The sequence below is a fragment of the Peromyscus leucopus genome, chromosome 16_21 (assembly GCF_004664715.2).
Source record: "Peromyscus leucopus breed LL Stock chromosome 16_21, UCI_PerLeu_2.1, whole genome shotgun sequence".
Lineage (NCBI taxonomy): Eukaryota > Metazoa > Chordata > Mammalia > Rodentia > Cricetidae > Peromyscus > Peromyscus leucopus.
In genome coordinates, this window is record NC_051084.1 from 11,585,044 (window position 1) to 11,599,506 (window position 14,463).

At 47.4% G+C, this 14,463-nt stretch overlaps 1 protein-coding gene across 1 annotated transcript in view; it reads right to left on the reverse strand.

Annotated features, from left to right (window-relative positions):
* The window catches only part of Srpk1 (SRSF protein kinase 1), a 43,781-nt gene that overhangs the window by 10,717 nt on the left and 18,601 nt on the right, over positions 1-14,463 (reverse strand). The window contains exons 4-12 of the mRNA XM_028888352.1: positions 13,619-13,727; positions 12,895-12,982; positions 12,054-12,141; positions 8,069-8,175; positions 7,300-7,465; positions 5,265-5,290; positions 4,633-4,846; positions 3,858-4,274; positions 3,394-3,494 (exon numbers count right to left, since the gene is read on the reverse strand). Of these exons, the coding sequence (XP_028744185.1) occupies positions 3,394-3,494; positions 3,858-4,274; positions 4,633-4,846; positions 5,265-5,290; positions 7,300-7,465; positions 8,069-8,175; positions 12,054-12,141; positions 12,895-12,982; positions 13,619-13,727 (1,316 nt within the window). The remainder of the gene's footprint in view (positions 1-3,393; positions 3,495-3,857; positions 4,275-4,632; positions 4,847-5,264; positions 5,291-7,299; positions 7,466-8,068; positions 8,176-12,053; positions 12,142-12,894; positions 12,983-13,618; positions 13,728-14,463) is intronic.

Genomic DNA, 14,463 nt, shown 5'->3' on the forward strand with positions numbered 1-14,463 from the left:
TGTCGTGGCACACAGGTGCACACATACAAGTTCCCATACAATAAAGATTAAAAAAAAAAAAAAAAAAAAAAGAGGAGAGGGATAATATGAAAACAAAGACTTGAGGTGAGCCCTGTATAGGAAACAAAATTCAAAATGTATTAAAACAGGAAGTCAGGAGGCAGGGCACCAGACTAAGTGAGCAGAGAGCAAGGACCCCAGGGGGAGGCACACCAGCAGAGCAGGTCTCCATGTCTGCTGAAGACAAACACAGCTACTGGACCAACGGGGGTGGGGGGCAGGGCCTTCATGGACACTCATGAAAGAACAGGCAGATTTAAAAAAACGAAAAGGCCAGGGCTGGTGAGAGGCTCGGTGGATAAGATGCCTGTCCGTCTTGGTTCCGTTCCCGGATGAAACATCACACAACGTGAGAACCATGCACACTACAGTGTCAAGTTCTCTCTCCAATCCCTGTAGTTCCTCCTGCTGTTGATTTCTAGTTTTATTTCATTGTGATACATCAAATTATTCCAAGTTATCTAGACTGTTAAGACTTGCTTTGTGTCCTAGTCTATCTATCTTAGAGACTAGTTAGTTCCACAGGCTGTGGACAAGAATACACACTACATTCTGCAGCCTTTGGCTGGACCATCTGTAGGTGTCTCTGAAGTGGGTTATTTGATTTTTGCCAGGCTGACCTGCCCACTGGTGAGTGACATACTGATTACCTACTACTTCTGGGCTGATGGACTGATGGACTGTGAGGACCCTCCTGGCTTCTCACCAGATTCAAAGTCTATTTTGTCAGATGGCAAAACTGGAACTCTCTTGCAGGTGCCATTTGCCTGGACACCTTTTCCCATCTTTCAACCTAAGGTCACATCTGTCTTTAATGCTGAGCAATCTTGAGGACCAAAATCCCTGTTGTCTGATCCAATCTGGCCATTTGTCTTTTACTTTAAAAATTCATGTTAGCCTGCCATGGTGGCGCATGCTTTTAATCCCAGCTCTCAGGAGGCAGAGGCAGGTGGATTTCTATGAATTCAAATCCTGGCTGGTATCCATCATGACTTCCTGGCTAGCTAAGGCTACACAGTAAGACCCTGCCTCAGGAAAAGACTCAGATTTTAAAAATTATCTTTTTAGGGACAGGAAAGATATCCAGTGGTTAAAAGCACTTGCTACTCTTGTAGACAACCTGCATTTGGTTCCCAGCACCCACATGGCAACTCAAAGCCCAACCATCTGTAACTACAGTTGCAGGGTATTTGATGCCCTTTTCTGGCCTCCTCAGGCACTGGATGCACATACTACATGGACATACATGCGCACACACACACTGTATGTGCACGTATGTACCTCCGAGTATATGTGTATGTGTCCATGGATAGGATGTTGGATCCTCTGGAGATGGAGCTACATGTAGCTGTGATCTGTCTGATGTGGGTGCTGGGAATCGAACACAGGTCCTCTGTAAGCAATAACTGCTCTTCACTGTTGAGCTATCTCTCTATGACCTCATCTGTGTCTTTTCCTGGGCCATTGAGACTATTACTATTCAGAGTATTTATTAAAAGGTACTTTGTCAAAAGCTGTGTGCTTTTTTTATGTTGTTTCAAATGCTTTTGATGACAGTGTTATGTTGCTTACCTTCAAAATATGTGTAATTATATATTTTTATTGGTGGTTTGTTTGCTAGGTGCTATCCTTTATACATAGTTAAGCAAGTTCTATCTTTTAAATTCATTTAACATACGAAATTCAGCTGGTTGTGTCGTGTCGTGAGTGTCCCAGTCACTTATTTCTGAGCTCTTGTGATGCTCTCTGTATGTGCGGTGTCCTGAGCAGCTGTCCCCAAGTCAGGTCACACTTGTGGGACTGCTACTTTATCATTTTGCTGGGCGGCAGTCAGCGGCCTTTCAGAAGTGAAATATGTCATTACCAGCACTCCTGGCTTTAGAAGTTTCTTCTGGAAATCTGCTATCATTCTGCCATACCTGCTTTATTTATCTCCGTTATCAGTGTCCTGCTATTCCAATTCTGATGCACTCGGTATACTTTCTCTGTGGATTTTATTACAATGCAGTGTGGCAAGACCTCTTCTGGTCCTGGCCCCAGGCTTCCTGTCTGCACTGTGATGGGGATGTTTCCTGCTCAGCCACTGACAATGCTCTCTCGGCCTCTGGGGCGGAAGTCTTCTTCTCCCAGGTTCCCAGGTCCACTCTGGTCCTGTCTCCGGTCAGCCTGCAGGGAGGCGGCCTTCCAAAGAGCTTTCCTACCTCACTGTGCTCCTCGCTGCCAGTGTTTTGTTTGTTGTTTTTTCTTTTTTCCTTTGTTTCTCTAGGCAGGGTTTCTGTGTAGCCCTGGCTGTCCTCTCTAGACCAGACTGGTCTTGAACTCAGAGATCCGCCTGCTTTGCCCTCCAAGCACTGGGATTAAAGGTGTGCACCACCACCACCCAGTATTTCATTCTGTTTCTTCAGTATTCTTGTCTTCTTGCTTTCCTGTTGAATCCCCCTTTCCATCCGGTATTACTTAGAACACAAATCGCTTCTGGGTGGCAATGGGTGCGCAAGGCAGAGAACACCTTAGGAGTCAGGTCTCCCCCGACCACGTGGTTTCCAGGCATTATTTGCAGGCTGTCAACCTTATATGCTGAACCATCCGTATTGACTTATTTCATTCAGGTGTTTGTGTTGTCTTGGAATTCACTAGAAGTTGGTGTGGTTCCTTGTCTGAACATACCAAGAACCACTCTTTTAAGGGTGTGGGATTTCATCTAATTCATGGTCACTGGAAGTCACTTCTGTGAGATCAGTCATGGAGGAGGGGAATGTTGTCTTGGTTTTTCAAGTTATTAGGTTTTTTGTTTGGGGCTTATTTTATGTGACTGAGAAGTGAGATCAAGCTGGGGCACATGCAGAATGTTTGCTGAATGGACAGGGTGAAGTTCATGTAAAAGGAGACACATAGGGGCCTGGACACTGCACTTACGTCGCCCACTCCCCCAGCTCAGAGATAAGTGACTGGGGCAGTCACGACAGGACACAGCCCACTGAATTCCATACCAAATGTTCAATGAATGTAAAAGGTTACAACTTTGAAAGCAAATGCTCTCTTTGAGAATGGAGCTGTGGGTGGGGAGGAGAAGAAGCCTGGGCACCAAGGGTGTCCAAGTGAGTAAGGGTGAGAGATCACACAAGCCGGCCTGACGGAAGCTGAGTAACAGCCGACTGAGGTGGGCCTGACATTATATCCTCCTTCCCATACATTCGTAAATATATTGAACTTCTCCAAAATAAAATTAAGAGAAACTGAAATAATCAGTAAAATACAGTACAAAATTGCAGATGTCAGACTGACCTTCACCCAGTCATTTCAAAATACAGTAATGAAATAAGTGTAACTTACCACCCAGCAGGCATTCCCAAGATCCGCAATTTTCACTTTGAGTTTTTCTGCATTTTTTGGCTCAAGGGGATTAATAAGAAAATTTCCAGCAGTGAATTTTCCTACAGACAACAACCATTATCAATAAAAGTTTAATGAACACAAGATGCCCTAAGGGAAACAAAGGTCTCCAAGTCAAGGCTTAGACACCCCCACCCCCCAGGGAGCTTTCTCAGACTCTGTACCTATGGCAAGTCAGCCACACCTGGACACACTGGAAGTAACGTGGACAACTGCTACCTGGAGATGCTGCTCAGGGGTAGTTTTTGCCCAGAGTACACAGTGTGTCCACTCCTACCACTGTACAAACAGCAGAAAACCCAGACCAGACACCTGCCGTAAAAATGTAGCATGTCTAGGCACTCAAGAGCATGCTGCGGAGGCCGGGGCGGGGCTGGGAGGCACGGTGTGGTGTGGTGTGGTACCTTTGTTGTCCAGTGGTCCATTATGCTCTTGCTCCTGTTCATCCCCACAAGGTAGCTGGGCCCGGATGCTCTCTTGGAGCTGGCTGATGTCCTGCTCACTGAGCGACTGCTCTACGGAGGAGGACTGGCACACCATGCTCTCTGACACCTCAGAGGTCACAGGCGTGCAAGAGTCTGTCTCTTGAGAAGCACTGCTGTCTCCATTTGGGGAGTTTAGGAAACTAGGTTCCTGCTTCAAAGTGTGGACATCACAGTCATTAGCATTATGGAGATCCTCTTTAAGCCTCAATGTTTCATTATTACTGTTTTCAGTGTAATTAACGACTCCAATTACTCCATTGCAATTAATTTCTGTTTCACCACCCTCTACACCACGTTCCGTGAGTGTCTGATCCTGGCCAATGGGACTTGACTCTTCTAAGGAACAAAAAAAAAAGGATGAATGTATATGTGCTATCGCACAACAGGACAATTCTCACAAGATTAAAACACTGTCTAGAATGCTACTGAGTGGCACAAAAACAAGACTAACAGCCTGACACCTCCTGATGAAAGGACAAAGATCTCATCCTTACCCACGGCTACAAAGTCTGTCTCCACCTCGGAGGAGAGAGCAGCAAGTTACACTTTACTGTTGCCTGCCTAGCATTATGAGATCCGAATTCTTACAGGACACCCCCAGAGATGAGCTGCACACATGAACCCACACATGACATAGCAGATAACCGATGCTCAAGTACGCCATCAAGTCATCATTACAACGCTCCATTTATACCAAGTTTCTCGTGGGTCATTTTATTAGGTGGGTTCTCTGTCAAGGGTCTCTCAACAGGACTCTCTGATTCTTCTTGCTGGTCAGGTCTTTTTTGCCCAGGGCCCGACTCTTTCTCCATTTCCTCAATCTCCTGCATTCGCTTCTCTAGTAATTCTGCCTGGCGCTTCTGCTTCTTCTTCAATTTCTTCTTCTTATTCTTTGACATTTTGTCAGCCTGGGCGGAGATTACAAACAGATAAAGCCTTCAGGTGGCTAATCCATTACCCCTGGTCGGAGACAACTGTTAACTTTAATTATTTCCTAATGAAATTCCACTCTTTCCCTAGCATTCCATTAGTGTAAATCTGCAGAACCATTATGAAACTGAACAAAACGACACTAACAAGTCTCTGTCTTCTGTGCAGTCTGGGGGCTGGGTTACTCGGACACTCTATTCCCAGAAGCCTCACCAGTACAGCTGGTTGCCGCTGCCGCTGCCGCAGGATGAGATTTACTGAAGGCAATCATGGAAAATGGCGAAGGAAATGGTCCTTTTCTTTCGTTTCCACTCTAAATAAGCTCTGACCGTCCATATCACGCCCGTGCCCAGCACCCAGAAGTTAACCACAGAAGTGCTGTATGCTTATACTTACTGGCTTAGGTTGCGGAGCAGTACTGACTGAAAAGAAAAGAGAAAAGGCAGGTAAGAGTCCTGGCACAGGCAGGCACCAACGCAGACTGGAGGAGACACTCCAGACAGAGGCTTGTCCCTCACACAGCCTGCTTTCTCTCAGCGATGCTTCAGGAAATGCCATTATTTTTTAAGGAAAACAAACAATATATGGAAAGTGGCCAAAGTTTGTTTAAGCCATTTCTTAAAGCAGCCTTTTTTTTTTTTATTTGTTTGTTTGTTTTGGTTGGTTTTTCGATCCAGGGTTACTCTGTGTAACAAATAGCTTTGGCTGGCCTGGAACTCACTCTGTAGCCCAGGCTGGCCTCGAATTCAGAGATCTGTCTGCCTTTTCCTCCCAAGTGCTGCTGGGATTAAAGGTGTGCACCAAGACTGCCTGGCTTAAAGAAGTGTCTTAAAGACAGGGCCTCACTATGTAGACCTCGTTGACCTGGACTTCACCATGTACACAAAGCTGGTCTAAAACTTATAAATTCACTTGCCTCTGTCTGTTGAAATTAAAGGCACTGCCCAGGTCAGCAACATTTTTAAAGACTGTAAAATGCTCTCTCCACAGCACCCATCTACTCAGAGCCAAGTTCCTATTTAATCCACCACTGATGCTACGCAGACCAGCACCTGGTGCCCAGCACAAGCACCACGACCCCACGCTTCACGCTTCCCTTCTGCACTTGTCACTTTTACTTAAAAAGAGAAAAAAGGAACCGCCCCTGTGTCAGCACACATGGGGGGGACAGCCTCTGTGTGAGCACACATGGGGGGCACTTTGTGCACAGTGCATGTGTGTGGGTCCAAGGACAACTCTAGGGCGTCAGTTCTCAAATTTCCCCCTTCTCCGGGTCCAGGAAACAAACACCAGTCACCAGGCTTGCGTGGCCAATGCCTTTACCTGCTGGGTCATCTTGCTGGCTCAGTTACTAGCAGTGCAGCCTAGGAGGGATGCTTCCCCTTCCTCTCAGCAGTCTAAAGGCACAGTCTAAAACTCATCCTGCTTTCACCTTAAAGAACTGAGCCCTGCTCATCACCTCCATCCTCTGCTCTTCCTTGACAACTGGTGTTTCAGCCTGAGTGTCAAGAACATCTTCAAATAGAGTTCAGACACTGAGATGAAAACCTGCACCTCCTATGGAAGGACACAACCAGTCCAGGGGTCACCCCAAGCGCATCTCGGCAGGGCGCTACCAAGTGCTCCCCCAGGAAATTTAAAACCCACAGGCGGGGTGTGGTGGCGCACGCCTTTAATCCCAGCACTCGGGAGGCAGAGCCAGGCGGATCTCTGTGAGTTCGAGGCCAGCCTGGGCTACCAAGTGAGCTCCAGGAAAGGCGCAAAGCTACACAGAGAAACCCTGTCTCGAAAAAAACAAAAAGAAAAAGAAATTTAAAACCCACAATTCCTGTCTAAGGGAAATGAAACCAAGCGCCCGAGTCAAGGTCTCCTCAGCAGTGAGGACAAGTCAGCAGCTCTTCCTGGCAGTGTGGTGACTGGGTACACGTGAACACCAAGAGGCAAACACGTAAGAACAGCCAGCCAAGGAGCAACCAGTGTCACACACACTGCCACAGTCTAGGCATGGAGGAGCCTGAGGAAGGATCGGGAGTTCAAATACAGCCTGGGCTATTGTGTAACACGATTCCTCCTAAAAAACCAAGATGAGGGTCAGAACCATGGCTTGGCAGGTGAAGACACTTGCTGCTGAGCCTGGCAACCTGGGTCTGACCCCAGGACCCACATGGTGCAGAGAACTGACTCCTGTAAGCTGTCCTAGTGATCATATGCACAAAAGCTGCCCTACAAAGTAAAGAAATTCAGTAAAAATGTAAAGCCCATCAAATAAAACGTTACTAATGTAAGTCAGCTCTTTTCCTATACAGCATACTTTTTGAATCTAAAAACACCCCTCACTTTCTCCCATGTGGAGGAAACACTGAGGTCTCCCTAAGCAAGCAGGGTTCCACTATTCCTCGGGCGGTTCTGATCGAGCCACGCCCCCACGCACCTGCAGACCCAGAAGGAGGTGGGGCTCCAGACCGCTGCCATTCTGTTGCTTCGGCAGCCAGCCTCCGGATGTACTGGTCATTCACTGACAACAGGATGTTTTCCGGTTTGATGTCAGTGTGGATGATCCGGCACTTGGTGTGTAAATAATCCAGACCCTGTAGCACCTGAATGGGAACAAAACAAAAGCCTCATAAACAAAAAAACCCAAGTTTTCCTGGAGGTGGGGGGGGGGGAGGATGGCTCAGCAGCTCTTCCAGGGGTCCAGGTTTAACTCCCAGCACCCACATGGCCGACTACAGCCACCTCTAACTCCAGTCTCAGGGAATGCAATGCCCTTTTCTGCCTCTGCCTACACCAGCACACAGGCGATACACAGACTGTAGGCAAAACACCCCTACACCTTAAAACCAGCAACTACAAACGGACAATGCCCAGTTTTTATGTCTGTTATCAGGAATCCACACTGGCATGTTTGCACTCATGTGGCAGACACTGTCCAAGTGAGTCATTTCCCCAGCCTTAGTCCTTGTTTCCAAAGTAAGAATTTTGTTAGGAACAGGAAACACCTGACATTTGTATATAAAAAGATACCATAAGCCAGGTATGGTGGTGTATGTATGCTTTAATCCCAGCACCCAGGAGACAGATGCAGGCCTCTGTGAATTCTGGGGCAGCAAGGTCTAACAGTGAGTACACTTCTCAGAGATATCCCAGAGAGAGGAGAGGGGAAGAAAGGTATCCCACACAGCAATGGCCAACATACATACTTGTTGGATAATTTTTTTGACACAAGGCAGCGGAAGGCCCTGATAGTTGGACTTGATGATCCACTTGAGCAGATGATGGCCCAAAACTTCAAACACCATGCAGATATCTAGGAGCTCATTAAGGAAGAAAGAGCAGGCAAGACATGGCCCCACCATAGTGAAAACACCCAGTCCCAGAACTACCTTGCAAACCCAAAGCTGTCAGTAACGATGTGACAACAGGCAACAGGAAACTGAGGAAGGCTGGCCTGGGACTGAGAGTGCCTACATTAGTTAACAGACAGGCTCAGGGCTGAGAGCAAAGACAGGTCTGTGTGAAAAAGCCAAAACACCAGGCACAGGGTCAGCCTCGGGATTCTTCTAGAATGACCTGGGTAACACTCCCACCCTCACAGGCTCCAAGTAAAGAGCACATTCTTCTTTAGCAACAGGGACAACGTACAAAACATAACTACAAAGTGAGAAATACCAACATGTTTTTCTGTCTGTAGCGGTATGGAACATACCTAATGTTTTTGTGAGACAAGTGCCCCAGCACTGGCCCCCCACCCCCCCCAACATTGCCAGGACTCTGACTTCACGTTTACCCCAATACCACTGTACTGCTCGCTCCTCATGTCCGCATGCCACCGAAGTCCTGCGGCAGTGCAGAGGCCTGGCAGCCATGCTCCTGCTGCCCACCTCCAGCTTCTTTACAGACTGGAGGGCCAAGCCACAGGCATCTCAATGCTAAAAGGAAGCCTAGGTTCCCAAGGAGATGGCCAGATAGATCCAGGGCTCCTCACAGGGTAGCTGTGGAACAGGAGCAACAAGAAGCATCTTGCTGTTGCTAACAGGACCACACTACTATGTGGTCCAGACTGCCTTGAATTGGGGTGTGTGGAAAAGAAGCACCGTTCTGAGGAATGTTCTAAGTTTACACAATACTTTACAAATGCAGAGCTCAAGGAAGGGCAGAGAAAACGTTTCCTAGAAAAATCCAAAGCCAAGGAATAGATACATGTGAGCAGTGATAGCAGAAACACAACATTCCTGCGCTGTCCAGGAAGGATTCAGTGGTGTAGCCTCATTGAGGAGGTGAATCACTAGGGAGGCTCTGAGGTTTCAAAAGCCCACCAGGCCCAGAGTGTGTCTCTGACGGCTGCCCGAGTATCAGGATGTGAAGTTCTCGGCTACTTCTCCAGCAGCATGCCTGCCTGTGTGCCACCAGGCTCCCCACCATGGTAATGGACTAAGTCTCTGGAACTGCAAACAAGTCCTCAATCAGTAAATGCTTTCCTTTATAAGGGCTGCCTTGGACATGTGTCTCTTCAGAGCAACCGAACACTAAGACACTGACACCTTGGCAAATGGCGACAGATAGAAGCAGTCACCTGATTCGAGAGGTATTGCTAGTAAGGCATGGAATGTTTGCAACACCAAATACACCCCCAACAAGGAGCTGAAATTTCATCACACACAAACACTGGTTGGTGCTGGCCAATTAACAAAGGAGGGGTTGTGTCTGGATGACAGTCACTAAGGTGTCGACACGTGAGGAGTGGTTGTTTAGGTCACTGGTCGTGGCTGAGTTCTATGTGAAATTTAAGTAATTTACTCAGGAGTCCGGCTTCCACTGGGAGGTGTGGTTTCCTTCTCCTCCAGCTCAGGGTGGGGGGATTGGGGGGGGGAGTGACGGTGGGGCCGGGCCTTTGTGTCTGTACCATTCAACCACACCATGCTGACGGACGGCACTGCAGGAGTCTATGCCACGGGCTCACATTCAAGGACCCGAGGAGGGCCATGTCAGGCTTTCGGATGGGATTATGTAAGTAATTCATGAGGTGAGGAGATGCTATGCCCCAGCTTCTCTGTGCCACAGCAGGTGACAGGGTGCTGGCCAGCAGATGGTCAATTGTCGGCACTTTTATTGTTACTGGAATCATTTGCAAAGTGACAAGCAAAATAAAAGGGAGTGTGACCAAGCGAAAAGGGAAAGCAGGCAGTAGTGGTCCATCCTTCCACAGGCTGGTCTCTGGGGGTCTAAAACCCAATTTCAGGCCGGTTAGGACTACATAGCGAGACATAAACCTTGAATATTCCCTTTGATTTTGTTATAACTGAAGCAGATGTCTAAATGTTAGAAATAGTTTTACAAACTAACCCCCCCCCCCCTTTTTTTAAGACAGAGTTGCCCTGAAAGTTACTCTGTAGACCAGGCTGCCTCTGTAGATTCACCTGCCTCTGCCTCCCAAGTGCTGGAATTAAAGGTGTGCCCAATCATGCTTGGCCAAACTACGTTTTCTAATCAGGTTAAACTTAGAAGATTTGAAGCTGTATTTTTACCAATTGTTAGAGGGTTTTTTTGGTGGTAAGCATTGGTAATAGCAGGGGAAGAAATCCCTAAAAGGTGGAAAGTTTTAACTGTATCAAGGGAGTTTGAATTGTGCACTAAAAATATTACTTTGGAGCCGGGTGGTGGTAGTACAAACCTTTAATCCCAGGAGGCACTACTCTGTGAGTTCGAGGCCAGCCTGGTCTACAAAGTGAGTTCTAGAACAGCCAGAGCTGTTACACAGAGAAACCCTGTCTGGACTCCCCCGCGCCTCTGGAAAAAATCATCTGGGCCTTCCAAATGGCTTGCTGGCTCAGGGCTAGAGAGACACCTGCCACCTAGCCTGATGACAGGAGCGCAAGTCCTAGTCCCCTCTGAGAAAGGACTCACTCCTGAGTTATCTTCTGACCTCCACACGATGTCACAACATTGACATGTCTGCACACACAATGAAGAAAGTCTAAAGTTACCCAGCTGAACTCTTTGGGCAGAACAATGGCAGTAACACCACCTACTACTTTTAGATGGACAGGTATACGCGAGCATGCATGCTGCTATGAGACGGCTTAGCATTAAGAAATAGGCCTGAGGAAGCTGGAAAGGTGGCTCAATAAGTAAGAGCACTGGCTGTTTTTCCAGGACGCGGACTGATTCCTAGCTCCCACAAGGTAGAGTTCCATGGCATCCAACACCTTCTGGTCTCCATGGGCACCGCACGATGTAGGCATACAAGCAGGTAAAGTACTCATATGCATTAAAAGAGGGGTGGGGACCGGGCGGTGGCGGCGAACGCCTTTAATCCCAGCACTCGGGAGGCAGAGCCAGGTGGATCTCTGTGAGTTCGAGGCCAGCCTGGGCTACAGAGCGAGATCCAGGAAAGGCACAAAGCTACACAGAGAAACCTTGTCAAAAAAAAAAAAAGAGGGATGGGACACCCCAGGCTTGGAGGGCCCACTGATACAGAGAATTACGCCTTCACTAGTGGGTGCTGAGCAAGCAGTTTCAGGTTTTCATCTCGGGACCTTACTTCCACTGTGAGCACAGCGGACTGCGGATCACTGCACATCAAATGTGGCTACCCATAAAGAAAATTCTAGAGCTTCTTCCAAATCTTAATGTAGACTTGTTGAGTTCCTTCTTATGATAGGATGTGATCACTCCATTTAAATTCTTTCTTAAGTGTTTATCTTACTCTATGTGTGTGTTGTTTTCCCTAAATGTATGTATGTGCTGTGGGATGATCCTTCTGTACACTGTGAATATGTATGGTTCTGTTGGTTGAGAATAAAGCTGTTTGTTTGGCCTATGGCAAGGCAGGATAAGGTTAGGCGGGACAATCAAACTGAGGACTCACTCAGATGAGGAAGGTCAAGAGAGACGAGCCTGCAGCCCAAGGAGCAAAATGCTAGAGGACCGTAAAGCCACGGCCACGTGGCAATACATAGATGAATAGAAATGGGTCAATTTAAATGTAAGAGATAGTAATAAGCCCGAGCCACCAGCCAAGCACCCACACGACATCTCCCAGCTGTCTGTAACTCCAGTTCCAGGTTACCTGACGCCCTCTTCTGGTCTCTGCACACACATGCAGGCAACACAACCATACGCATAGTTTAAAAAAATAATAAAGTTGCAAAGGAGAAAAAGAAGAATTCAGTTCTTAAAGGATACGTGTTCCATTAACACCTGATATCTTAAAGTCGTCTAGCAGCTGAACAACCATTTCTCCATTCGGATCGTTTGGGTCAGAATTGCGAACCTGTATTGGGAAGAAGCCATGTCGGCACAAGTGAAGCAGTGCAGAGGTCAGTCAACAGGGAGAAGCAGGCTGGCAGAGCCTCACCCACACACTGCTGTTACCCCAGCTCACTACAAAAAGGACCAGAAAGGCTTCTGGAAAGATGAACTTGTGTTTCTGGTATAAACCAATCAAAGGTATCCTATTTGTTCTGGGCCAGAGGCTCTCTACCTATGGGTCACAGCCCTTGTCAAACCTCTCTCTCCAAAAACATTTACATTATGATCCGACAGCTGTGGGGTGCAAGGGAGACGTTCTCTGGCTGGGGTAGCACACCATGAAGAACTGTACTAAAGGCTGCAGCGCAGGGGGCGGAACCACTGCTCTTGGCTGTCTCTCGAGACCATCTTACGATGCAGCCTTGGAGGGCTTCGAACTGAGACTGGCAGGTCTCTGCCTCCCAGGTGCTGGGTCTAAAGGCGTGCACCACACCAGGCAGGCTATGTTTTTTAACATAAAGAAGGCATTACAAACTTAGGTGACTTTTCTTTTGACTGGAGTATGACAGACACTCATAGCGCTATGTGTCACATAAAACACGCTCAATAAAAAGTTCCTGCTTACCTGAGATGATGGTGTGTGCCACTTGTAAGATGAACCTACCCACTGAATTTACCAATCCCTACAACACACAGGGAGCCCGAGTCTGCAGAAGCCCTGTCTATGGGATGGATGCTGAGACTGGCACCGGCCCCCCGGCCCCCTCACACTTACCGACTTCAGCAGCCGGATCTCATCCAGGGCTGTCTCTGTGTAATGCTCGGCACTCTTAACCACTTTCATCGCCACGAACTTCTTTCCCCTAAAACCGGACAATTCAGACTAAGTCACCCGACCTTCGCCTGCCAGCTAAGGTCAGTGGTGACTGAAGACATGAGGACTGTCAGCACCTAAGAGCGGCACACAACGGCCAGACTGAGCGGACAGAAGCCGGGCCGGGTAACCTCAGACACTGGACGTCTTCTGAGCGAATGTCCGCCTTCTGATTACGAGGACAGCTAAAACTCTACACCACACAGTTAAGAAATGCTACGGTAAAATCGTTTTTCCTGGTTGGTCCAATTACCTAGAACTGTAACTCTGTTCCAGTGGGATGACAATTATGAACCTCTATCATACAGCAGTAAACATGCGTTCAGCTTGAACCGGGCAGTGCCCCTGCTTTACTGATTTAGTCAGTCTCTTGCCTCTGGGGTGGAGAGGCGGGTGTGACTGACTCTGTACAGGAGAGCAGAGGGCTCCCTCAGCGGGGCAGCACCGGCAAGCTGACCATGCCTCTGCAGGAACTCGTGTCATAATGAAACCTAGTGTGTATAATTAGCATATACAATTATAAAAAAAAAAAAAAGAACCCACCTAGAGACAGACCTCAATCACCTCTTGGAGGTCAGACAACATGAAGTTTTATCCAACCCCATCCCGAGTCCAGGAAACTTACTGAATATCCCACGATAACCACACTGTTGAAAAGTGTCCCCAGCCCAACTTTCGGATCACATGGTATCTCCCGTTAAATAGATCTCCGATTTTCACAAGATGATAACCTCCTGGAAGAAATGGGGGTGATCAGAGGAACCAGGACGCAGAACTCTCTCACCCTGCACCCCGTCAGCGGTCACGCACACTTACTAAAATCTTGTAAGATCAGTTCAGTACGAGAGACCCTTCAGTCCAACCCACCAGGCTCCGCTCAGTGTGAGGAAACTGAGCGTGTGGCAGTCTGACCACCGTGGCCTGTGCTCACAGCCCACAATACTAGACTGCTAGCCCTCAAAAACTCAACAGATCTCCTGCAAAACAAACCAATACTCTTCCATACTGGTCATCTCAAAAATTTTCAAAAGAAATAATCAATACTATTAATTTAACTAAAAAACAGTACACAGTTAAGATCTATTCTTGTAAATATAGGCCAACTTGGTGAGTTCCAGGCCAGCTACACAATGAGCCTCAGTCCCAGCCCTCCTAACCAAAAATAAACAAACAAACAAATAAATAAAAAGAAAAGAAAGAAGGAAGCCAACAGAAAGGCAGAAAGGCTGCTTCAGGTGCACAGATGATCAACATTTTTTTTTTTTTGGTTTTTCGAGACAGGGTTTCTCTGTGTAGCTTTGCACCTTTCCTGGAACTCACTTGGTAGCCCAGGCTGATACAGAGCCAGCTCTAGTATTGGTGTACCACACCTCTGAAAATTTCAAAGGTAAACATGGACTGTCACTTTCTTTCTTTCTTTTTTTTTTTTTTATTTTATTATGTGTACAGAAGAGGGCACCAGATCTCATT